The 23886-nt window shown below is 48.3% G+C and overlaps 1 protein-coding gene and 1 long non-coding RNA gene across 3 annotated transcripts in view; one reads left to right on the top strand and one right to left on the bottom strand.

Moving 5' to 3' along the window:
* BFSP2 (beaded filament structural protein 2) overlaps nt 1-23886 on the bottom strand; it is a 68254-nt gene that overhangs the window by 23863 nt on the left and 20505 nt on the right. The window contains exons 2-4 of the mRNA XM_023620943.2: nt 11829-11911; nt 5737-5893; nt 4533-4694 (exon numbers count right to left, since the gene is read on the bottom strand). Of these exons, the coding sequence (XP_023476711.2) occupies nt 4533-4694; nt 5737-5893; nt 11829-11911 (402 nt within the window). The remainder of the gene's footprint in view (nt 1-4532; nt 4695-5736; nt 5894-11828; nt 11912-23886) is intronic.
* The window catches only part of LOC111768418 (uncharacterized), a 54972-nt gene that overhangs the window by 13755 nt on the left and 17331 nt on the right, over nt 1-23886 (top strand). The window contains exons 2-3 of one of the 2 annotated variants that reach the window (XR_011427034.1): nt 4505-4719; nt 5417-5692. This is a non-coding gene — a long non-coding RNA (uncharacterized lncRNA). Of the gene's footprint in view, nt 1-4504; nt 4720-5416; nt 5743-23886 lie in introns of those variants that run through there. The other variant, XR_002800780.2, reaches the window with a different exon arrangement.

Here is a 23886-nt window from a genome sequence, read left to right as displayed (position 1 = left end):
TAGCAATAAACACATCTGTGAAATGGGAGTACCAGTAGTTCCTGCTTTCGAGGCTGTTGTGAGAATTGGATGAGCAGAAAGGATGTCAGAGGTCTAGCCAGCACAAATGGCCTCACAGGGTTATCAATTTTATTTTTGAATTTTAGGTCTTTTAACGATGACTGATGGAGTGATTTCAATGCACTCACAAGTTCAATACAAGTTTCAGGGAAGAAGGGCGCTGCGAGGTCTTAATCCGGCCAAGGTCAGGGTGGAGCATACTTGCCTTGGGGACTCTCTCTTCTGTTTGTCAGTCCACAGAATGGAAATGTCCCAGCGGAACCAAGTGAATGATAGTGGCCCTTTGATATTCCCCAAGGTGGCCTTTTTAAGTTCTGCTGGTTGCACACTGGGGAGTGTATTCCGCGGCTGGTCAGGAGGTCTGGAGGGTAGTGTGGCTGGCGTGTCATGGGGTTCCCCAATCATCCCAAAATACCGTGAGATGGGTAACCACAACAAACAGAAAAGGAAGCGCCAGACTTTAAGACCCTCCAGAAATTCTCTGGACCAACCCGATCACCCCAAACACTGAAGCAGACAACTTGAGAAGCTCCAAAAACCAGACCACCGAGGTTCCCAACATCCATGACACTGTGGCAGGACAGAACCTACCCAGAACCTTTCTAAGCTTTTAACGATTAAAAAGTAAGAAGAGAGGCCTGCCCGGTAGTGTAGTGGTTAAGTCCGCATGCTTGGCTTTGGCAGCCGGAGGTTCACAGGTTCAGATCCCGGATGTGAACCTACACACAACTCATCAAGCTATACTGTGGTGCCATCCCACATACAAAACATAGAGGAAGACTGGCACAGACGTTAGCCCATCGACAATCTTCCTCAAGCAAAAAGAGGAAGATTAGCAACAGATGTTAGCTCAGGGCCAATCTTCCTCACCAAAAAAAGAAGAGTTGGCTGATAAGCTGTTGCAGATACTGATGGCATCCACCTTTATCCCTTAAGCCTTAACAAGTTAGTTCTCCCAGCTTCCTTCCCACTGTGAGATTCTGCACCTCTTTGCTGAGCGAGCTTGCTCTAAAGTCTTTGAAAGGTCACTCTGAGAGCAGCTGGCAGAGGACTGATGGGAGGTGGTACCACTACCCCAGCTTCTTCGCCTTCCCCCTCTCTGGTATTCTATCCTGTTCCCCAGGACCCCTGGGGTACAGCCAGTCTCCCACAGTGTAGCTAGTTGGATGATGCCTTCTTCTTTGGTTCCCTTCTCTGCTTCTCTACCAGTATTTGAGGTTTTTCTTCCCTCCCAACTTCCATATAAACCACGTCTACTTCAATATTTATCTCAGGATCAGTTTCTGGGGGAACCTAAACAAAGACATAAATTAATCATGTCAATTAATTTCCAGCCTCCCCGGGCTGAAAGGTAATTAAATACATGTTTGTATTCTCTCTGCAAAATGTTTTGAAAGCAGTGTGTGCTAAGCCATTTCACATTTGTGCTTTGCTGCCAAGAAACAGACAAGAGATGCTCCGGGATGGGCAAATGTCAGCCCCCGAGGGCAGGACTGCAACTGACAAAACTATTTATTGGAGGACTTCTGGCTGTCAGTTCTGATCTCTGTTGATGATCAGAGGAATTCACTCATTCTGCAAATATTTTCTGAGCCCCACCTCTCTGCAAGGGGCCCAGGCAGCATTGGCCGAACTAAAACAAGTCCTGTCTGTTTTCTCTGAGATGTAGCTTTCAGATTACTCTATTAAAAAAACACTAATGAATCTGTTCAGAATTAATGTTTGAATTACTGCTGGGCTGGTGATGATTCTCAAGAGAGTGAGGGGTGAATAATAATGACCAGGGTTTTTTTCTCTTTCACACTATGCTGGATTTATTCCTGTTAATTACAGCGCCCCTCCCCGCCTGCCCAGAGAAATAACCACTACAGTGTGGTGTACACCCCAGGAGTGTTGGGACAGAAGCACGGTTGCAAACTGCTGGGCCACTGAGGTTTAGTTTTGGGAACCGAGTCAAAGAAATGACAGCCCAATGTGGAGAAAAGGTCCCTGGACCCAGAGCCAGGAGAGCTGAGCGATGGTGCTACCAACCAGCTGTGGGACCTCAGGACATCAACTACCCTCTCTGGGGCTCGGTTTCCTCACCTCTAAAAGGACGGAATAGGACTGGATGGTCTCTAGGGTCATTAATTGTAAATATTCTTGAGTCCCCTAAAAAAGAAGCAGTGGACAGACATCAAGACTTGGTTCTGCTCCACTTTCCCCCTGTGCTGTTCCACCTCTCACCCAATTGTAGGGGCTGCATTTCGTGGAGTTACTAGGCACTGTTTTCCATAAAAAGTGTTTGTAGTGAATTGGTCCAAGGAATTGAAGGTTAGAAAGAAAAGGAGCTGTTGAAAGGGGGAAAGGATGGAGAAACAGGGGAGTGGAAGCTGTTTCCTGGGCTGGAGAGCATCAGGGGATCCAGAGTTGGTGAAGACCCTGCTGGGAAGGTTCCTTTGGATACTCGGGGGCTGGGGGCTGAGGGGGCCTGGGAGGAGAAAGAACAGAAAAGATCCCTCTGGTTGTCTTTTAGTAGCTTCTGTAAACACTCGCGGTTCTTAGCCCTGGCTGTGTATTAGAATCACCCAGAGAGCTTAAAAAACCACTGAGTCCCTCTCCTGATTTAATTGGTCTTGGATGGGGCCTGGGCGTGGGCACTTTCAAAAATGCTCTGAAATAATTCTGCTGTGCAGCCAGGATTGAGACCCACTAAATGGTCACCAAGAGCACAGGAGCAGCCTGCTTGCTTCCTCTCAAACAGCGACATCATTCTCCTGCTTGCTTCATGCTCTCCTTCCTCTTCTGCTCTTTTCATCCTCTGCCTCAAAATTGCAAAGTCATACATGGGTGTGAGATGGAGAAGGGAAGAACAAACCCTATGCATTCCATTTTCTGGTTAATTCCTTCATTATTATTATTTATTTTTTTGAAGAAGAAGAAGATTAGCCCTGAGCTAACTGCTGCCAATCCTCCTCTTTCTGCTGGGGAAGGCTGGCCCTGAGCTAACATCCGTGCCCATGTTCCTCTACTTTGTATGTGGGATGCCTGCCACAGCATGGCTTGCCACGTGGTGCCTGGTCTGCACCTGGGATCCGAACCAGCGAATCCCAGGCTGCCGAAGCGGGAGCGTGCGTGCTTAACCACTGCGCCACCAGGCCGGCCCCAATTCCTTCATTATTTTTGTGGTTTAATAAAAGATGTTTTGCTTCCGTGAATATAATTCATGCTACTTAAGAAAAACTTGAGAAATACTCAAAAACTAGAAAAAACATCTAAATGTGTCAATTAGGTCCCTCACTCAAAGACAACCACTGCTAACACCATCACATATTACTGTTTTCTTTCTTTCTTTCTTGTTTTTTTTAAAGATTGGCACCTGGGCTAACAACTGTTGCCAGTCTTTTTTTTTTTTTTTCTGCTTTATCTCCCCAAACCCCCATCGTACAGAGTTGTATATCTTAGCTGCAGGTCCTTCTAGTTGTGGGATGTGGGACGCCGGCTCAACGTGGCCTGACGAGTGGTGCCATGTCCGTGCCCAGGATCCGAACGCTGGGACGCCGCAGTGCAGTGTGCGAACTTAACCACTCGGCCACGGAGCCGGCCCCTAGTGTTTTCTTTCTAATCTTTTCTTGATGCTTCGTTTCTTTGTTTGAATGCTTTACCCTACTGTGTATAACAGAGGCTGGCAAACTGCAGCCCACACGCCAAACCCAGCCCACCTCCTATTTCTGTAAATAAAGTTTTATTGGCACGCAGCCATGCTCATTTGTTACCTTTGTCTACGGCTGCTTTCACGCTATGATGGCAGAGTTGAGTAGTTGCAACAGAGACTGTCTGGCCCAGGAAGACTAAGTATTTATTATCTGATCCTTGACAGAAAAAGTTTGTTGGCCCCTGGTATATACCATTTTGTACTCTCTTTTCCCCTCATCTTACCTTATTGCAGGAGCATTTCCTATGTTGTGATAAATGCTTCATAAATACCATTTCTAATAGCTGCCTGCTGTTTCACGGCATGGTTAGGTTGTAGCTTAGACTTTCTCCTATTATTAAACATTTATGTGTTTTTCCCCCCAGTTTTTTCACTCTTATAATGAATGCTTCAGTGAGTACCTTTGGATGTAAACTTTATCTGTATTTTCAATGATTTCTCTAGGATAGTGTCCAGATTATTCAACTGATGAGTAGGGGCATTTTAAGACTCTTGATCCATATCATCATAGCCCTTATTCAAAGATCTCATACTAGTTTGTGCTCCCCGATAGTATAGGAGAGAACCTACTTCACATACTTGCCAGCACTGAGTACTACCATTTAAAACATTCTCTGCATTTAGACAGGTAACCAAATCTATTATTTGAATTTGCATTTCTTTTATGTCTAGAGATTGAAACTGTTGCATATTTTCTTTTGCATGCTGACTGCTTGTCATCTTTGCTTGGCCTCCTTCTGCACGGGGCAGAGTGGAGGATGCTGGTCCTGCCTCTCACCTTGGCTTGGAGCAAGGCTCCTGCCTCCACCCGGTTCTTTTCGACATCTCTCTCCCAGTGAATTCTGATCGTCTCAAGGATGTCGTCCAGACCAGTGCCAATGGGAACGTTCATTTGTTCCAGCTCAGACCCTGCCAACTGTTTGTACAGCATTTTCACATCCTGAAAATGACAATATACATGTCAGGTGAGTTCCAGAGAGGAAAGAAAAGACATAGAATTCTAGCCAGCAGAAGCCCAGCTCTGTGGATAATACTGTTACTTCTCGTTCTGTTACGGCCAAATATGGGGTTTCACAGAGACTGGCAAAGCCCCACTTCCCTGCGTAGGTGCCATATTCTCTTTTCCCAAGGATGCATTTCTTAGGCTGGTCTTCACAAGGCCAGGCCCACCAACACAAAAATCAAAATAAATAAGTAACAAAATAACAACACAGAGTAAGCAACAACAGCAAGATGAAATTTATGAATTGCATAAAGTCAGAGTAGGCTGAAAGACATTTAAAGATAACTTTGTGGTCTCTAGAGGGTTACTGTGGGAGAGTGGTGGCAGACCCCTGAGCTAAGAACAGGACCAAGTGGGCTTATTGGTTCCTGGTCAGCTTAAGGTCAGACAAATGAAGGAACTTCCTAACGTGAGCACATTAAGTAGGTTTTGACTTTTTCAACTGCAAGCACTTTAGCTCTCAGATCAGACAACGACCTGTGTGAGGTGGTTTAGAATCAGCGCAGTTCTGCAGGGCACTGGACCACTGACCGGTGGGGTCCCCTTCAGTCCCCTTCAGTCCCCTTCGTCACTCAACAATCTGACCTAATTTCATTAGCAAGTGTGTGTAAACCACAGCCTGGATCTACCCTCAGAGTTGTTTTGTTTGTCCTATATAGTGGCGAAAAAGATCTGGACTAGAACCCCTGAAGGGAGAGGAAGCTCCGTGCCCTTCAACACAGGCTCCATCACTCGCTACTCCCTGGACCTGCTGCCTCCCCCATTTATGTACCAGCCTGGGCCTGAAGCCATTTGAGTTGGAGATTCCCAGGGTAACTGACCCACTGCAAGGATTGAGAGTATTTTACTGGCCTTTTCCCTGCAGCCTGGGGTAAGTGATGTGGAGAGGCCGAGATGAGCCACTATCACCTATGTTGTGAAGGTCGGCCCGACAGGTGAGCGCCTCTGGTCCCGTAGCATCACCCCAGCCCCCACCTACCTCTTCATAGCTCCTTGACAGAAAGCCAAGGTCTTCTTTCAGGCTCTGTATTTGACTCTCCAGATCCATTTTTGTCATATTAGCTTCATCGATGACTTTATACAGAGAGTTAATTTCTTCTTCCGCTACCTTTCGGAACGGCTGCTCGTTTTCATATCTGCAGATAAAGGAACGTCATCACATAGCTGGGCGACCCAAACAAAAAAAGAATCAGATTATAGATGTTACCAACAGGCCGACTATGTGATAGTCAGACAATGAAGGTTAAAAGTCACTGTTCTGACAGCTTTGAGGGCACTCGACGCAACTGTTCCGTGCTGATTTATTAAAATGAAAGCGATTCTGGGGAAAGCTTCTCCAGGAGTTCAGATCCAGGCAAGGGGATCTGGCATCATCGTTAGTATTCTGATTTGTCATCCGTTTCCCCTGAAGATCCTTTAACAAACATTACCAAGACTCTGCTAAGTACCGGGCAGTTGTGCTGGTGATCCCCAGAGGGAGAACGTGGTTTCTATCCCGGAAGAGCCCACGTGAAATTTCAGGGGGGTGGCTGCAAACCCTCATGCCTTCAGAGGCCAAGTGGGGAGTGTAGACGAGGTAGGAGGACCAGGTCTAGGCAACAGGGAGAGGTGGGGACTGGAGCACATATGACAGCTCACCCTGTACCTAACCGGGTGCTGCTCAGCCCCTCCCCATCGCCGCTGTGTGGGAAGGGGGCTGTCTGTTCTCTTCAAGAGAAATCGGAAAACCGGACTGCTATGTGAAATATCCAGAGTTTTAAAAACTTACAACTTATGTAATAACACACATGCACACGTGTGTGCACACACACTGACAAAGGCTGAAACTGCCCACTCTGAGTTCTTTCAATCTCTGGTTTGCACAGGGCCTTCTTTCTACAAACTACCCAACAACTTGGCCAGTTTCTCCCAGTGTCACTCCTTTCCTTCCATGGCCTTCCACCCAGCTGTACCACTCAGCCAAATTTCACACATTACCTTCATCCATCCACAGAAGGAAGAAATCTCACGCCTCTCATTCCAGAAAGCCTCGTGGGGTCTTAGAATTTTAAGGGACTTTAACGTTCAACTATTCAAACTCCTACCCAGTGACGATCCCTTGCTGGCATTCTTGATAGGTGATCATGTAGCCTCTGCTTGAATTCTTTCAGTGATGGGGAACTCATCGCCTCTCAAGGCCACCATTCCATTTTTGGACAGCTCTCTCTAATTATTGCAAATTTCTTCCTTCAAGAGCTTAAGTTTCCATTCCTGTGAGAGTCTGAGTTCCACCCTCTGGAACACCCAGAGTCACTCTAACCCTTCCTTCCGGCAATCCTACAAACATTTAGCAACTGTCTCTTGTGTCACTCTCTCTTTCCCCTCCACCCATCCTCCCTACCCCTTCAAGCCTTTTGTTCCTCACGTTAAACATTCACAGTTCCTCCCTCCATTCTTTGTATAAATTGGTTTCCATGTACCTCATCCGAAGGCAGGGACGATGACTTTCCCATCTTTGTATTCCCAGCACCCAGCTCCAGGCTTCAGATATATTTGTGGAATGATCAGAAATGCTCCAGTTGGTCTAGGTCCTTCTTAAAATGTGATACAGAGAACGGAATGCAAACCTCCAGATTTTGCCAGATCCATTCAGAGTCCTGTGGGACTGTCTGCTCCTTTGTTTAAGCTCTTTTTTTTTTTTTTGAGGAAGATTAGCCCTGACCTAACTGCTGCTGCGAATTCTCCTCTTTTTGCTGAGGAAGACTGGCCCTGAGCTAACATCATGCCCATCTTCCTCTACTTTTTAAATGTGGGACGCCTACCACAGCATGGATTGCCAAGCGGTGCCATGTCCACACCTGGGATCCCAACCAGCAAACCCTGGGCCGCTGAAGCAGAATGTGCGCACTTAACCACTGTGCCACAGGGCCGACCCCTGTTTAAGCTCTTTAATTACATTCCTCGTGGACCCTAAGATTTGCTTTGTGGGGTTTTGTTCGTATGCTTGTTCATTTGATTTTGACCAGCTGTATCTGCTGCTGACTAATATTGGGCCTCCTGTCAACTAGAACCATGAGCGTTTTCCCCAAGAACTGCCTTATGCCCAGTTTCCCTGTCCTCTCTGGGCGCAGCTGGTTATTTGAACCCAAAAGTAGGAGTTCATATTTATCCTCTTTCACTTTCATTGGCCCATTGTTCCAACGTGTTGGGATCATTTTGAATCCTGATTCTGTCATTCTGCTCCTCACTGCCCCTCCTGGCTTTGTGCCTTCTGCCATTTTGCCTCACCTGCTTTCATGCACCTTGCACTTAAAAATAGTAAATGGCGGAACCAAGGCCCTGTGGCACACTGACAGAGACTTTCCTCAGAGTTGGACCCGCACCTTTGAATCAGCACTTAGGGGATGGTTTCTGAAGAAGTTACATGTAGGATTAGATTGTCTACCCAAATGTCTTCTTTATGAAAGACTGTATCATCAACATTTTGTCCTTTTGGAAACAAGTCCTATTGTTCCAGCTGAAATGAAAACCCACCCCTATCGCAGGGATGCGTCCCTGGTAACCCAGGCTGCAGGAGGCCCCCTTGTGCCTCTGGAGGCCTGTTTTGCTCACCTCTGCAGGGAGCCTGGTTCCTTCCAGGATATGCTTCATGTTAGGTGTCCTACAGACTGGTTTTTGAAGTCCTCTGAGGATTAGAAATACCTCTGTGATAGCCCCCAAGGCTGCTGTTAAGCTTTCAGCTTTCTCTCACTATACTTTGCCCCTTTCCCTTCCATTTTGAACTCTTCAATTAGCATCTCTGTGCTCATGACCCTGCAACTGTCTCATCTGGACCTGCAGGCCACTCTGGCCAGCATCTTCAATAGCATCCCACAATTTCTGTTGGTTGCTCCACCATCAGCTCAACTCAGCTTGCTCAAAGCCAAACTCATACCTACCCATGAATTTTAGACAAGCTTTCCCTCCACAATTTTCTATTTCGGTCAATAGAACCACAAGTCTTCTAAATTACCCAAGTTCAAAACCTGGAACCTACCTTTGCCTTCTCTTTTCCAGCTATATATGTAGATAATTGTCTAATCCTGCCAATTATTTCTTCAACCCATCCCTCAAGCCTGCCATTTACCATCCCAGGCAGACCCTGAGCGATAGCAGCCTCCCATTATCTCCCCAGACCTACAGCATTGCCCCCAGAGTGACCATCCTTAACTACATTAAATCACTTCTCTGCTTAGAAGCCTTAAATGTCATCCTTTGGCCCCTCCATAATCTGATCTCACCTTACTTTCCAACCACTGCTCCCAATACCGACCTTACCCCTCCATCAGTCCAGTCTCTTCACTCCCATTGTTTCTTGCTAATTTTCCCTGCCTCTCCTCTTCCCCAATGCAAAGCTTCCTTTAAAGCTAAAATCTGGTCATGATAAACCACTGCTCAAAGCCCTTCTATGGGTCTCCTCTCAGATAATCTCTAAGCCCTTTGCTATGGCTCACATGGTCGTCCGGGATTTGGTCTCTCCCTGCTTTTCAAGCCGCATTGGTTGTTCCCTGCAGGGAAGTAGAATTTGCTACCCCAAAATGTGTCTCTTTGACTTGATTATTTTTAAGAGCAAAAGACTCAGGAAGAAACTTTGACCTCACCTCTAACTGCCTAAAAGAATTTAAGATAGAAGGCCTGTGCCAGGAAGAAACTATCACCATAGACAACTATAGTATAATATGAACTAGGTGTGGTAGACAGGGAGGAACCTAGCAAGGCCTGTTCCATCAAAGTCCTCTCCATGTCCCATTGTCTTTGCAAGGCATGGCAAACATTTGTTTACCAAACATTTGCTTTTCCATCTCCACATGAATTGCCTTCCTCCCATTTGAAGTCTCAAACCTCTACCCCCAGCATCCTCCTTTGTCTTTAGCTGAAGATGGTATTTAAGGTGGTGGCTTCAGCCATTTTGGCGAGTTACTCAGTTTTCCTGGGTTTCTTCCACATATACATGTTATTAAATTTGTATGATTTTCTCCTGTTATTCTGTCTCATGTCAACTTAATTCTTAGATTAGCCAGAAGAACCTAGAGGGTAGAGGAATAGTTCTTTCTCTTTGGCACCCTCCTCACTCCCTCCATATGCCCCAGTTACAATGACCTACTTGGAATTCCACTAAGGCACCCTGCTTTCTCTGTCCTGCCTTTGCACATTGTGTCCCCTCTGCCTGGAAAGTCGTGTCTCTTCTATTTGTCTGGTCAGCTCCTATATGAGTTTAGGACCCAAATCAGCTGTCACCTCTTGTGTCAGCCCTCCCTGGCCAAGTTAAATGTCCCCACTTCACTTGTGTTCGTCTCAGTGATGGCACAATTGCTCTCTAATGCTATTGTCTGTTCACTCCTCTGTCTTCGCCACTAAACTGTGAGCTCCTTGAGGTCAGGTTCACTTCATTCCAAGCTCCTGGCAAGGTGCCTGGCAGATATTCAGACATTCTTGAATTCATTCATCTGTTCATTCATTCCACAGATATCTGTGGGGCATCTGTCCTGTGCTGGCACTCTTATAGGCGCCGGTGATACAATGGGAAACAAAATAGACCAATTTTATGTCCTACTCTGTTGAATGGCTGGATGAAGGCATGTTTGAATGAATGAATGCATAAGTGAATAAATGAATGAATGAGTGAAAGAAATTTCAGTCAGGTCCTCCCTTAATTTCACAATTAACTAAATTCGACCCTAAGTTCAGCGCAGATGGTTTCAGATCTGTTAGCAGCTGTCTTTAATTGCAATGAGCTGTCAGTGGCTGCATGCTGGCTTCCCTTCCTCGTGCTCCTGTGACCCGGGCCAGCACAGTGCTGGGCAAGACAGCAACCCTGGCCGGTTGAGAGTCTCCTTGACTCCAGAGTGGCCACTAATGGAGATTCTTTAGCAGACGGAGAAGCTTGGCTTAGAGAAAGGAAATGACCCAGGGTCTGAGAGGATGGTAGAGATTTTCCTTTTCATCGCAATACCCTCTCTTCCTAAGATGAGAGTGACAGTGGGGTTGTGGTCTGCCCCAAAGACTTCCAACTATCTGCCTGTCCTCTTTGTCTTACCAACTTAGGGACATGTTCCCTTGAATAACAATCCCATCACCCATCCAGTTGCTCGACATCCAGGCCACCTTGTCCACAGAGTATTCTCAAAATCTCTGTGTTCACCCATAAAAGGGTCTCTTCATTTCGCTTTTCTATTAGAACAGTTTCCTAACTCTCACTCCCCTTCACGGTTTTGCCCTAAATGCCCATCTCTCATATCACTATTTACTTTATGTTGTTCCTTAAATTTACCTACTTAAAAAGTAAATCTTAAATCAATAAACTTTCAAAGCTATTTACAGGGAAAGCAGCAAATTTTCAATTGCTACTATAAACGGTAATACTATAGTGGAAAAAGTTTCATGGGTCATAAATAGAAGGTAACTATAAAAATAAATATGTAACTATTAAAAATAAAATGTTTATCTTTCTACCACTTAAAATGATCTCATCAACAGTATACACGCCTTATTTTAGGAAACACTGGATTAGACCTCAGAGGTGGTTCTCAAGGCTGGAGAGCTTTAAAAATACTGAAGCCGGGCCCCACCCCCAGGGACTGGTTTCACTTCTCTGTGGGGCTTGTGCACTGCATTTCTAAGCGCCCCAGGGAATTCTAATATGCAGGCATGATGGAGAAGCATTGCTCTGAAGCAGTGGCTCTCAAAGTGTGATCCCAGGACCAGAAGGATCAGCATCATGGAGAATTTGTTAGAAATGTATATTTGGGGCCCCACCCCAGACCTATTGAATCAAAACCTCCGAGGGTAGGGCACAGCGATCCCAGGTGACTCTGAAGCACAGATGATTTTGAGAACCCCTGCTCTAAACCCAGTGACCCTGGGAAAAATCTCAGAGCCCTTGGGTCTTAGTGTGTATCTACAAGGAGGGCTTGAGCTGGACCATCTTGGCTCAGATTGTCCCGGGGCCTCTGTTATCCCACCCCAGCCTTCCAGGAGGTGGGAGGTGAATGCTCCAGGTCACCCAGGAATCTGGGCATGGGGAGGGACTGTCCCCTCTGCTGCAGAGTGTACCTCTCTTTAAAGTCGTCTGCACCCGCCTGGATATTCTCCGTGTGCAGCATGAGCCGGGCGTTTTCCAGGACTGCTTCTCCCACCTGCAAAGATCACACATAGCAAAGGAGACAAGGTCACTGCACGCTTGCCCTCACTTCCCACCACGACTCGTGCTGGGCTCACAGGCTCTGGGGAACCTAGAGCACCTTCCTTAGAGCAAATATTTTTAGAATTCAAGTGTCCCTTTCTAAAAATGGGGGCAGGAGATAAACAATAAAGCATAAAATCTTTATGTCTTTTTTGTGTGTGTGTGTGAGGAAGATTGGCCCTGAACTGACATCGGTTGCCAATCTTCCTCTTTTTGCTTGAGGAAGATTGTTGCTGAGCTAACATCTGTGCCAGTCTTCCTCTATTCTGTGTGTGGGATGCCACCACAGCATGGCTTGATGAGCAGTGTGTAGGTCCCCTCCTGGAATCTGAACCCACAAACCCTGGGTCACTGAAGCGGATGCATGAACTCAAGCACTACGCCACTGGGCCGGCCCCCGGATGTCTTTTAAGGGATTTTAGAGGAGAAAAAGATTACTCAAAGGCAGACTTGTTCAGAACCTCTGTCACAATGGTGCGCTTTTGACTCCCCAGCAAAGTTTCTGTCTCCTTCGATGAACCTTCACCAGCCTGACTTAGTGGCTCTTAACATTTTCTGGTCTTGGAGGCCTTTGAAAAGCTGATGCAGTCTCTAGATCAGGGCTGTCCTACAGAACCTTCTGTGATGGTGGAACTGTGCTCTGTCTGTGGTGCCCAACACGGCAGCTGTGGTGACTACTGAGCACTCAAACTGTGGCAAGGGCGACTGAGGAACTGAAAGCTTAATGTTATTTAAATTCAACTACTTTAAATGTGAATAGCACATGTGGCCAGCCGCCACTGTATTGGACAACGTGGCTCTAGAATTTGTCCACCCACAAAACATCCATGTGAACACACATTGTGATACATTTCAGGGGTCTCACGGAGCCCTGAAGAGTGGTTTTCCAAACTTGGCTCTTTAAACCCCTCAGGGTCCCCCACAGGTGGGGACTGGGGAAGGTGGTTCTCTCTTTAACCCGAGAAACTTCTTTTTATATATGTAAAAGTGCAAATCACTGTTTTAAGCTATTGTCAGTTCTTTTACACTTGAATGTGAATGAGTTGCAAGCTCTTTATTGACCAGGAGGACTTCTGGCACCAGAGGTCATAGAGGGGAGGAGATGACAGAGAGCTGGGAGGGAGAGACCCATTTGCCTGCTCCCCTCTGTGCCCCATAGCTGGCTGGAGCTGAGAGAAGAGTAGGTTGCTAGTGGGAAATTCAATGAAATGAAACAACAGAAGACGACCCTATGGGCACAAGGGGGAGCACAATCCTTCTCTTACCCGGAGCTGGAACTTGGCCCCCCCACCCCTGTGCTCCCTCGGTTTCCCCAACAGAGCCCTATCCCACTGTGTTGACCTGGCCCCTCCCCAGGGTGAGTTCCTTGTTCATTGCTGCCTCCCCAAGGCCAGGCTTGTGGCTGACTTTCTATAATACTTGTTGAAAGTATTTTAAAATGTACCCAGGATTTTGCTTCTATTCAGGTGTGGTGAGGCCAACAGATCAGGAGATGTCTGACACTGAAAAGATCATTTGTTACTCACAGTTCCCAAGAGGATGGGGCAGCCACACCAGGCAGGGCCATGTGGGGAGGCACCAGGGTTGGTCAGGAAGCAGAGGGGTGAGGAGAAAGTATGGGCAAATGGCTTTATTGTGGTTTTCACGGGAAGCAAAGGGCGAGGCAGGGTAAGCAGCTAGGATTGGATAGTTTGAATAATTTCAGTGGTCTCTGGACTGGAGGGTTGGTCCCTAGTTGTTTGGTACCCAGACCTGAGATGATTAGGGCAGGAGAATATTGCCTCCTGGAGTATAGAGCAGAGAGAGGAGGTAGGTAGGGGTATGGACCTAGGAATGGCTGGTTTGCATACGGGAGGCGTGCTCACAGGCAAATGGTTTACCATGTCTAGGATTAGCTAGCCCTGCAAGGGGCAATCTCTCCCCATGAGTGAGGCCCCAGATGCCAGAGCATCAAGAGTACAGAAAATAAGAAAGTGTAGCTAATGCCACTGATTATAGTTCATCCAAAGGGCTCTAGCCCTGGGAGGCCTCTCTGAGAGCTGGCTTTGGCTGCTCTGGCCGAGCCCTCGCCTCCTCCTCCTTTGGCCGCTGCATCTCCCACATTCAGAAGCCCCATTCCCAATCTCTGAACTCTCAGTGATGCCATTTTGCAGATGACGAATTTGAAGCCCCAGGCGATCGCCTTGCTTGATTTCTCACAATGATGCCCGTGGCAAATATTTCCCCCTGGTGTGGGACCCCAAGCGTCTAGACTGTGGGTTCAGAACTACCACGGTAGAGAAGATAGGCTTCAAAAGTGGTGTAGACCAGGTGGCCATGCAGGGGCAGACGTGCGCCTGGAGCTTAGAGAATTTGGGAGACTGGCTTTAAGAAAAAGGATAAAAAATGTCCGATACAAAGGGGCGTGTACGAATGAAGGACCCTGAACTTAAATTCTTCACTTGAGCAGCTTCATTTTGTTTATCTGTTCCTGTTTTTTAAACCTGGGACCCAGGGGGTGCAACAGAAAAAGTAAAACTGAAAACAAAACTCTGGGGCGTGTGTGGGATAGATGTGTATCCTACTTAGAGTCACACAACTCTGGAAAAGCAGAAAGAAGGCTGGAATGCCATCCCCCCAAGTCCCGGCGCTGGGAATCAAGGCCGCTTGCATTTGCATGGCTTTCCTTCTTCGCCGTGCTTTCCCGGCGACCACAGCACCGAGCGGGTGAATTTGTACCGTGGCCCCAGCAGATGGCAAACTCTTTAAGTAAGAGGCTGCCCGAGCCAGCCGCCAAGGAGTCGGCAGGAAACGCAGCTGCTGGAAGGCGAGGTGAGGGGCGCCGCTCCTCGTCCTTGCTCCTCGCCCTCCCCTGGGGGTGAGGACAGGAGCGCTTCCCGGGATAAGCTGTCCGCAGGTGTGTCCTAGGAGGTCCGTGCAGCGCTGGCCTCAGGGACGCTGGAGTCCTCGCTGCTTTAGCTGGTGTTTAGTCACAACCAAGGGTTCCTTCAAACCTCAGTGAAGGCTAATTATAGGCCCCGACTTGCCCCAGTACGGTCTGCTGGCCCTGCTCCCCCATCTCCTCCACAGGCGGGATCCTAAAATAAACGGCCAGCCACGGCGCAGCCACCGAGAGCCCTGCGCTGTCCCGCGTGCGCCCCAGCCTCGCGGAGAAAACGTCCTCCCTGCTGTTAGTGGTGGTTCAGCCTCCCCAGCTGTGCAAGGGCCAGTCAGGCGGCGTGACAGGGCCGAGGACTGGGATGGTGGCCAAGGCCACAGGCAAAGCTTGGAGCCTGCAGTGGAACAGGGAACATCTCGGTCTCTACCTGGGAAAGCTTCATGAAATCCTCCCCGGGGCTGAGGAGGAAAGGAAGAGGGAAGGGAAGTCGGACTCACTGACTGCGTGTCCTGTCCGCTGCTGGAGCTGGCGGCTTGTAGCGGCCACGAGCGCAGGTCGTTACCTATTGCAGGCATTTTGCGAGCCACTTGTTAAATAGCCACCGTGAAAATTTTAATTTTGTGAACTTATAATTATATAAATTATGTTAAAAACACAGGTAATAAATACTCAAAATACAAGGGTCGTAAATACTCATCACTTCCTCATTGTGTTACTATGTCAGATGGTCATCTTGGCTCTTGAGGTCACTTGCTTCCACTGTACGTGTGTGGTGGAAACACTGCATAATCGTGTGCTACTGGGCGTCTCTTCCCAACTCTTCATTCAGTGACAGGCTGTGGGTAGCTTGCTATCAGCCCTGTGAGAGTATTTACACCAGGGAAATTGGGAAACATTTAGTCATGGAGAGCCGATTGTTAAACAGATACCAGCCCAGCGATGGGGCCCCACGCTCTACTAACACTTAACATTCACGACTTTGCTAAATGCATGCCACCCTCTGATGCCGCTACCAACACACCCATTTTACAGACGAAGATGCTGAGGCTCAGAGAGCTTAAGTAAATTGCCCCAAATCACACAGCTGAGAAGAGGCAGAGCCAGAATGCCAAACCAGACCAACGTGACTTGAAGGTGTGCATATTTTTGTCATCAGCTTTGGAAACTAAGAGGCACATCAGAATCAAGAGAGACTCTCTCGTGGAGGATTTTCTGTCTTTTTCCTGTAACAGAGAACTGTCAGGACTCCTGGTTCCTACTTGGGCCCCGTAATGAAGATAAAGAGATATCTTCCTACCAGGTATGAGGATGCTAACCAAACCAAACCAAAGCTAACCTAACCGAACCTAACCAAACCAAACCTAACCAAACCAAACCTAACCAAACCAAAGCGTCTCCCACTCCAAACCCCTGAGCTTCCTTTTCAGAGCCCTATACGCTGAGAAGAGCTGGGGGCTGACCTGCGGCTCCAACTCTGAAGGCCTAGAGGACTCGTCTCGCCGAGCCCTTTGCTGCAGGCCCGAGAGGAGGATCATTTGTATTTAAAACTGCGAGAGATGTACGTTAGCCATGTGGTCCTCTTGGATTTATGGCTGAAGCAGATGCAAATTAACTTCGCCTCTCTGATCATCTTTTCTTTCCAGGAGGAAAGGCAACAAAAATAATTACGTGTTAAGATGTACAGTCAGTGGCCTGATGCTGCGAATACAAGTGTACTTACTCGTGACCCTGGAACCATTCTGCCCTCTTTTCTAGTAGGAAGAAAGTATAAACTAATGTGATAGTAACACTTAAGAGTAGACCCTGGGGATGGGCAGGCTGGCAGTTTGCACGTGGCACGTGGGGAAGGCCAGCAGAGGAAGTCTTTGTCTCTCTCCTTTTGCTCAAACAGCTGGAATCCTACCATCAGGGTGACATGACTTGTCACCAGGTCTCCTGTTAAAAAGAGATACTGTTTGCCATAGCAGCGTTAGTGGGAAGTACTCTGTGAGATTAGGTGGTCTTGAGAGGGTGGGACTCAGGGCCTGTCCCCTCCACAGCACTTTTAAAAGCGTTATCAAAGTTTTGCTGGAGCGAGAAACAGAGACGCCTTCGAAGCATACAATTCGGTCTTGGGGAACAGCAGGGTTGAGTACCAGGAGGATGGGAAGTCGGAGGTCCTGCTGCCGTGGGGTTTGTTCTGAGAGAGATGGTGCGGGAAGGGGACAGGGAGGGGCTGACCACTGGCCCGCATCAGCCTGGACTGCTCTTGGGTTGGCACGCAGCTCCAGTTTACCTCCCTCGAGCTGTCTTCCTCTCGCCTCCACGTGGAGGCTTCCTGCGTATACCTGAGACGTGTGGTTCTCAAAGTGTGGTCCCTGGACCGCCACCATGAGCACCACCTGAACCTTGTGAGGAATGCAAGTTCTCAGACCCTGCCTCGGATGTCTGAACCTCTGGAGGTGGGGCCCAACAATCTGGCTTTAACAAGCCTTCCGGGCGCTGACGGTGCACACTCCACTGGAAGAACCCCTGCTTTGCACAGAGCTGCCTCCAGTCCTGCTCATGCTGCCTCCCAGGCTGCTCCTGGAATCTAGAACACCTTTTGTCTTACCACCTCACACCCCTTGCCCTGCTCCTGAGAAGCCCTGCCCCACTTTAAAGCTCATCTCCAACATGGCTTCCTCTGTGAAGCGTTTCATTCTCCCACTCACTCACTCTCGCCTTCATTTCTTCAGCCCATGACTGTTGTTTCCTCTGTGCCAGGCTCTCTGCTGGTCGCAGGGGAATGGGCAGCTGTGGTAGGAGACACAGTTAGAAAGGTAGGCAGGGCCCATCACAGAGAGAAGGCCTTGGGGATGAGGGAAAGGAGGTGGGATTGACTGGGAAGCCATTGAAGGGTTTTGAGCAGGACACAGGTGTGATCTGTGTGCTACGCGGATCCCTGACTCCAGCGGGAAGGGAGGGCTGTGGGATGCAGGAGGCCACGCCGAGGGCCCAGCCAGGGGCTCCTGCAGTAGTCCAGGGGAGAGGATGGCGGCCTTGACTAGGGGGTTGTGGGGACAATGGACAGAATCAGACAGGTTTACCACATATTTAGGGGTGGAACAGTGGGTTTTGGGTGATGGAGCAGTCACAGGGAGAGTGAGAGGAATCGAGGCCGACCCCTAGGTTTTCAGCCTGAGCTACAGGGTGCGTGGAGGGGCCTTTGCTGACTCCCGCCTCCTCCTTGGATCATTCCTGCATCAGGGCCACTGCCACCCCTGTGGCACATGCCCCTATCGACCACACCTAGTAGACAGTGACAGGGTTGCTTATCCTTGAACCTAGCTCACTTGTTTGGACCAGTTACTTGGGTAACTCTAAGGTTTGGTTTCCTCTCCTGTAAAATGAGGATGATAATACTCCTTGGCTGGTTGGGAGGAGTAAATGAGCCACCGCATGTGACGCACGTGGCCGGCTGCTTGGTGCGGAGCCGGCGTTCCACAAATGGTAGCCCTTGTTGTCACTGTCCTCTGTCTCAGTACAGAGCAGTCGCTCAGTGACTGGCGAGTGCGTTTGGTGGGTGTGTGCAGTCTGGCACTGCTCCCGCTCCGCTGCACGGGCAGTTCAATGAAGATTTCCATCTAGCGGCTTGATTTTTTTTTTCTTGTAGTTTTTCCTGTCTGTAGTCATTTGAAAAGCCCTGGTCACTAGTACCATGATGAGGATTTTATCCCTTCCTGTCGCTGTCCTCACTCTGGGTGTAGTTATTAAAATAAATGGGGCTGGGCGTGGCGGGGGAGGGATTTGAGCACCACTGTGTTTTAGAAAGTCGAGGACAAGCAGCGTTTTTAAAAGGGTATCATTTGGGCCAAGGGTACGATTCATGCTTCCCTCGGAGTTAAAGATATTGGCATCCCAGCGGTTGGAGCTGCAGCTGGTGGGAAGGAAGTGGGCAGGACCCGGCCCTGGGGAATTAGACTCAGCTGCGGCAATGGCAGGAGGCAAGAGTTCCTGGAAAGCCTTCCCACGTTTATCCGACTTTCAAGTTCAGGGAGGATGCTCAGCATGACTTGCTGCTAGCAATTAACAAACGAAGTCATCGTCTGTCCCTAGTATCCCACAGACACTGCTCCTACCAGGACAGCGAAGACCGCCATGTTACCAAGCCAACAGATGCTCTGTGCTCATCGTGACCTGCCAGCTGCATTTGTCACAGATGCACCTTCCTCTCGTGGCTTCCATGGCACCATCTCTCCTGCTCTTCCTCCTGCTTCGTTGCCCATTCTTTCTCAGTCTCCTTCACTAGGTCCTTCTCCCGTATCTGACCTCTACATGCTAGAGTTTCTCAGGATTGGGGCTTAGGCCTGTTCTTTTCATCCCTCAGTGATCTGATCTAGTCACATGGATTTAAACACATGTGCTGATGACTCTGCATTTGTATCTCCAGCTCGGAACTTCCTCTCAGCTCCAGACTTGCATTCCACTCTCTCCTTGACATCTTCTCTACTTGGCTGTTGCTCAGACATCTCAAATGTAACATGTCCCAAAATGGAATTTGAGATTTTTGCTCTCAAATCTTTTCTTTCCCCCTCCCCTTTAATCTTCTCTGTGTCAGGAAACAGCACCAACATCCATCCAGAAACCAGGGAGTCTTGACATCTCACTTTCTCTCATCTCCCACCTCTAATCCAACACCAGGTCTAGTCAACTCTATCCCCACAATGTATCTCAAATCCATCTACTGATCCATCGCCATCTCCACTGATATCGCCCTGGTCCATGTCACCATCATGCTCTCCCATACCACTGCCACATCCTTCTAACTCCCTGATTTGTTCTTCCTTCCTCTAATCCCTTCTTCATCCGCTTCCAGAATGATCTTCTCAAACTCTTCACATCAGACCATGTCACTCTGATTAAATTAAAACTCTTCAGAACTGTTTCTTAGGATAAACCCAAACTCTGACAGTGGCCTCCAGGCCCTGCATGCTTGTCAACCTTCCCATCACTCGCAAGGCTCCAGCCATGCTGGCCTCTTGTCTTTCTGGACCATGCCAGTCTCTCTCCTGCCTCAAGGCCTTAGCACCTGCCGACTCCTCTGCCTGGACCACTCGTCTGCTCTTCTTTGCATGGGTGGCTGCCTCATCCTGATCACTTTACCCAAGGCAGAACCTTCCTTTACTCTGGCCCTCTCTGCCTTGTTAAAATTCTCTAAACACTTACCACAGCTTGAAATTATTCTCAATTTTCGTTGGTTGGTTTGAGTTATTATCTCCGTATTTGCCACCAGAATATAAACTCCTTGAGGGCAGGCACCGCCTTTCTGTCCTGCTTGCCGTTCCCTCCCTGGCAGTGTGGGGTACAGTAGGCGGAAGGTGAACTAACGAGCCCAGCAACAGTGCTCCTCTTCATGGAGGACAAGGCAGGAGAGAGCTGATTGCACCTGGGGTTACCTTTGGCACCTCCCTCTCCCTCATCTCCTAAGAGAAAACGATCAATTCCTCACGTCGACGTGCCCACTCCACTCCTGCTCTATCATCCAGCTTCAGGCCCTGAGCATCTCTTTCCTGGTTTAACGTGATAGTCGTTCCCTGGGGATGGAAGGTACGAGCCCAAGCAGCGGGCTCAGACTGCAGCTGCGAGTGGAGTTCCGGAACATGTCCTCAGGCGATGGAGAGAATTCTGAGCACTGTCCCCAAGACAGTTTGCCCCCAAGCACAGTCACAGCCACTGGGTGTCCGGCAGGAATCAGGCACACCTGAGGGCTAAGCCGGATCTTACTTCGGAAGGCCAGGTCAGCGGACACGTCTGAGTCTGTGCTGCAAATAAGCCTTGACCTCATCATCAAACTGTGCTCTGGACGAAGAAAGGATGTCCTTGTAGAAGAGGTCACATGAGCACCGAGTCGGGGGCCGGAACCGCTGGGTGCTGTTATCCATCATCACTGGGCAGTCAGGAACGCCCTGGTCCCTAGACGTTGCCCTCTGTCATGATGAGGACCAAGTTCCTTAGGAAGCCTCTCCACCCCTCCCAGTTGTGGTTCTGGACTCTCCTATCATCCTGCCTCCACCCGCCTGGGAAGCGGGAGGGCTTGTGTGGACAGCAGGAGTCCGTACTGGACACTGAAGAGGTTTACCCGCCACTGGCTATTCGTATGTCGTCCTGGGCGTATGTGTCGGAAGGGTTTGTTTGTCGTGGGCCAGCCCTTCGGGGCCTAATTGTCTCCGGGTGCCCAAACAAAATCTGAGTTTTGAGCACCAGACACATCAAGATTGAGTGACCCTTGGAGGGTCTCTTTAGACAGCCAGCTGCTCTCCCTCTGTGACATCTCTTTCTTTTTTCTAGATTTGGAGCAACTGCTTTCCAGCCTTTCTACTGGGATGAACTTACTAGGAAGCAGATTTGAACTCACCTTTTACTGGGGGTGTGCTCTTGACTAACCCCTCAGAATGTGGGCCTTGCTCTTCTCTCTACATTTATCTCTTCTTCACTCCTCTGCTATGAACTGAACTATTTTTCTGAACAGCCTTAGGCCTTTCCAGCTTTGAGACCTTGACTCATGCTGCTGCCTCTGTGTGTCATGACCTAACCACACCACTCGGCCTCCATGCTTTCCTTCTTTGCCCAGTGAACTCCTATTCATCCTTCAAAACCCAGCTCAGGCTGCACTGGGCATCCTCTGTACACCCCGTATCCCCTGTGGGTATATCTCTATCACTGCAGTTGTCATGCTGGAATTTATTCTGATCCTTTTTCTGTCTTTCACCACCACTGACCTGTGTGTCTCCAGGACAGGGACAATCTCTCATCTCTGCCTCCTCAGCACCCAGCTATGTGCCTGGCACACAGGTGCTCAGTAAATATCTGTTAACTGAGGAGATGGGGCAGCCAGCAGAGGAGAGCAAACTAACACAGTCATTTAAGGCAGAGCAGAACCAGACGTGTGGAACTAAGTATAAGACGGCTGAGAAGCAGAACCTATGATTTGGAGCCAAAGTTTCTTTATAAAACCCAGAATTGAAGAAACCAAACAAATCAAACCCAGACATTTTTAAAGCACTTACCATGTTTTGTGCCACGATAAACCCTTCACAGGCAGGACCTCATCTGGTCCCTTGACCCAGCGTGAACGGTCATATTAGTTATTTCCATCATACGGACGAGGAAACTGAGGCCCAGCGAGATCAAGTAATTTGCCCACAGTGCTGAGTGGCCCAGCGGAAGTTACTCCGCATCTGTCTACTCCACAGCCCACGCTCTTTTTCTCCTTTTTAAAAAATTTTTTTATTATGGGAAATTTCAACTGTATAAAACGATATATAAAGGGAGAGAGAGAGTAGATCATGGCCCCCATCTCCCCACTTCACTCATCAAAATCTCACAGCTCAACTCCCACCCACCTCTACTCCTGAGATGACGTAGATATCACGCCATCTGTGAATATTTCAGTAGTCCACGCCCTCTTTCGTACTTCTTGTGTTTTAATTTAAAAATGATCAAAGCAATACGTATATTTGATTTAAAAAGTTAAACAGTACAGAAAAGAAACGCTTGTAAAGAGGAGCGCTCCCCTCCCCGGCCTCTTATGCCAGCAGCTCCAGCTTCTCATCTGTCAGAGCCTGGCCCGGATTTCTGCACATTTCTTGATTGTCCAGAGACCAGCCCCGGACATGGTTGTTAACTCCCCAGCAGACAAATGAAGATTTCGCGTCCTTACTTTCCCCACCCTCTTTTCCTGTATTTACTGGCCGCCTTGGTAACTGTAAATAATAAAGCTCTATTTCTTGCTCTATCAGTCACGGACAGTGTCTTTCTCACACTTACTGTCTCAGAATCACAGATGTTTTATTTTCTAAGGTCAAAAGAGAAGACAAAAAATCAGTTTAATTACTAAACTACTGATGTCTGTGTGAAATATAGGTTCTTTCTGCTAAGAATTATGACATAGGTGCCTGACTGTCAGCAGCTATGGGCAGAAAGCCAAATGGTTTTATTTCCCAACCGAGCGTCCTCAGGCCTGCAGAATGATGTTAGCGATTTGATTATTTTTCACGGTGCTCCCCTCTCCAGGGCATGCCTGCAAAACCCACACGCAAGAGCTTGCTGACCACCGTGCTGGAATCATGAGTCTAGCAATAAGTAGCTCAGCTTCTTCTCTTGCAAAACGAGGCAGCTTTATCTTGATAGTACCCGGTACACAGTAATCGCTTAATAGATGTTTGTTAAATGAATGAATAAGTGATATACATTTAAAGAGCAAAATGTGTGAAATAATACTGAGAAACCATCAGATTGGCAAACCTTTGGGAGGTGAGGCTATGAAGAGAGCAGAGCTCTTACAGTGTTTCTGGGAAAGTAAGTTTGTGCAGCCACTTTGGGGAGCAATTTGGCAGTGCCACAGAAAAGCTGATGACAGGCACAGCCCCGTCCAGTCCCAGGGACTGACCTAGAGCAGGGTCAGAAACTTTTTTTAAAGGGCCAGATGGGAAGTATTTTAGGCTTTGAGGGCCTACAGTCTTTGCTGCAACTACACAGCCATGTCCTTGTGGTATGAGAGCGGCAGGGGACCCTCAGTACGCGACTGGGTGTGACTGTGTTCTAATCAAACTTTATTTACAAAAGCAGGTGCCTGGTCGGATTTGGCCTGCCCCTAGTCTGCCCACCTCTGACCTAGAGAAATCTCCTGAGAGTTCATGAGGTTTAGGTCCCCTCCTGTTTGTGACAGAGAAAATTGGAAGCAACCTACATCTGTCAATAGGAAAATTCATAACCTATGGTATATATACAATGAAATGCTACAGGTATCAACATGGATAAATCTCAAAAACAAAATGAGGAGTGAAGAAAGTGAGTTGCAGAAGGAAACAGTACATGATAGTTGATTTTATGTGTCAGCTGGGCCATGGTGCCCGGCATTATTCTGGATGTTTCCGTGAGGGTGTTTTCAGAGGAGATCAACATTTAAATTGGTCGACTTTAAGTAAAGTGGGTTGCTCTCCATAATGTGGGTGGGCCTCATCCAATCAGTTGAAGGTCTTACTGGAACAAAAACTGACCTCCCCCGGAACACTAAGGGATTTTGCCGA

This window comes from Equus caballus, chromosome 16, assembly GCF_041296265.1.
Source record: "Equus caballus isolate H_3958 breed thoroughbred chromosome 16, TB-T2T, whole genome shotgun sequence".
Classification (NCBI taxonomy): Eukaryota; Metazoa; Chordata; class Mammalia; order Perissodactyla; family Equidae; genus Equus; species Equus caballus.
Note: the sequence above shows the minus strand (reverse complement) of the source record. Positions and strands in the feature narration are given on the sequence as shown.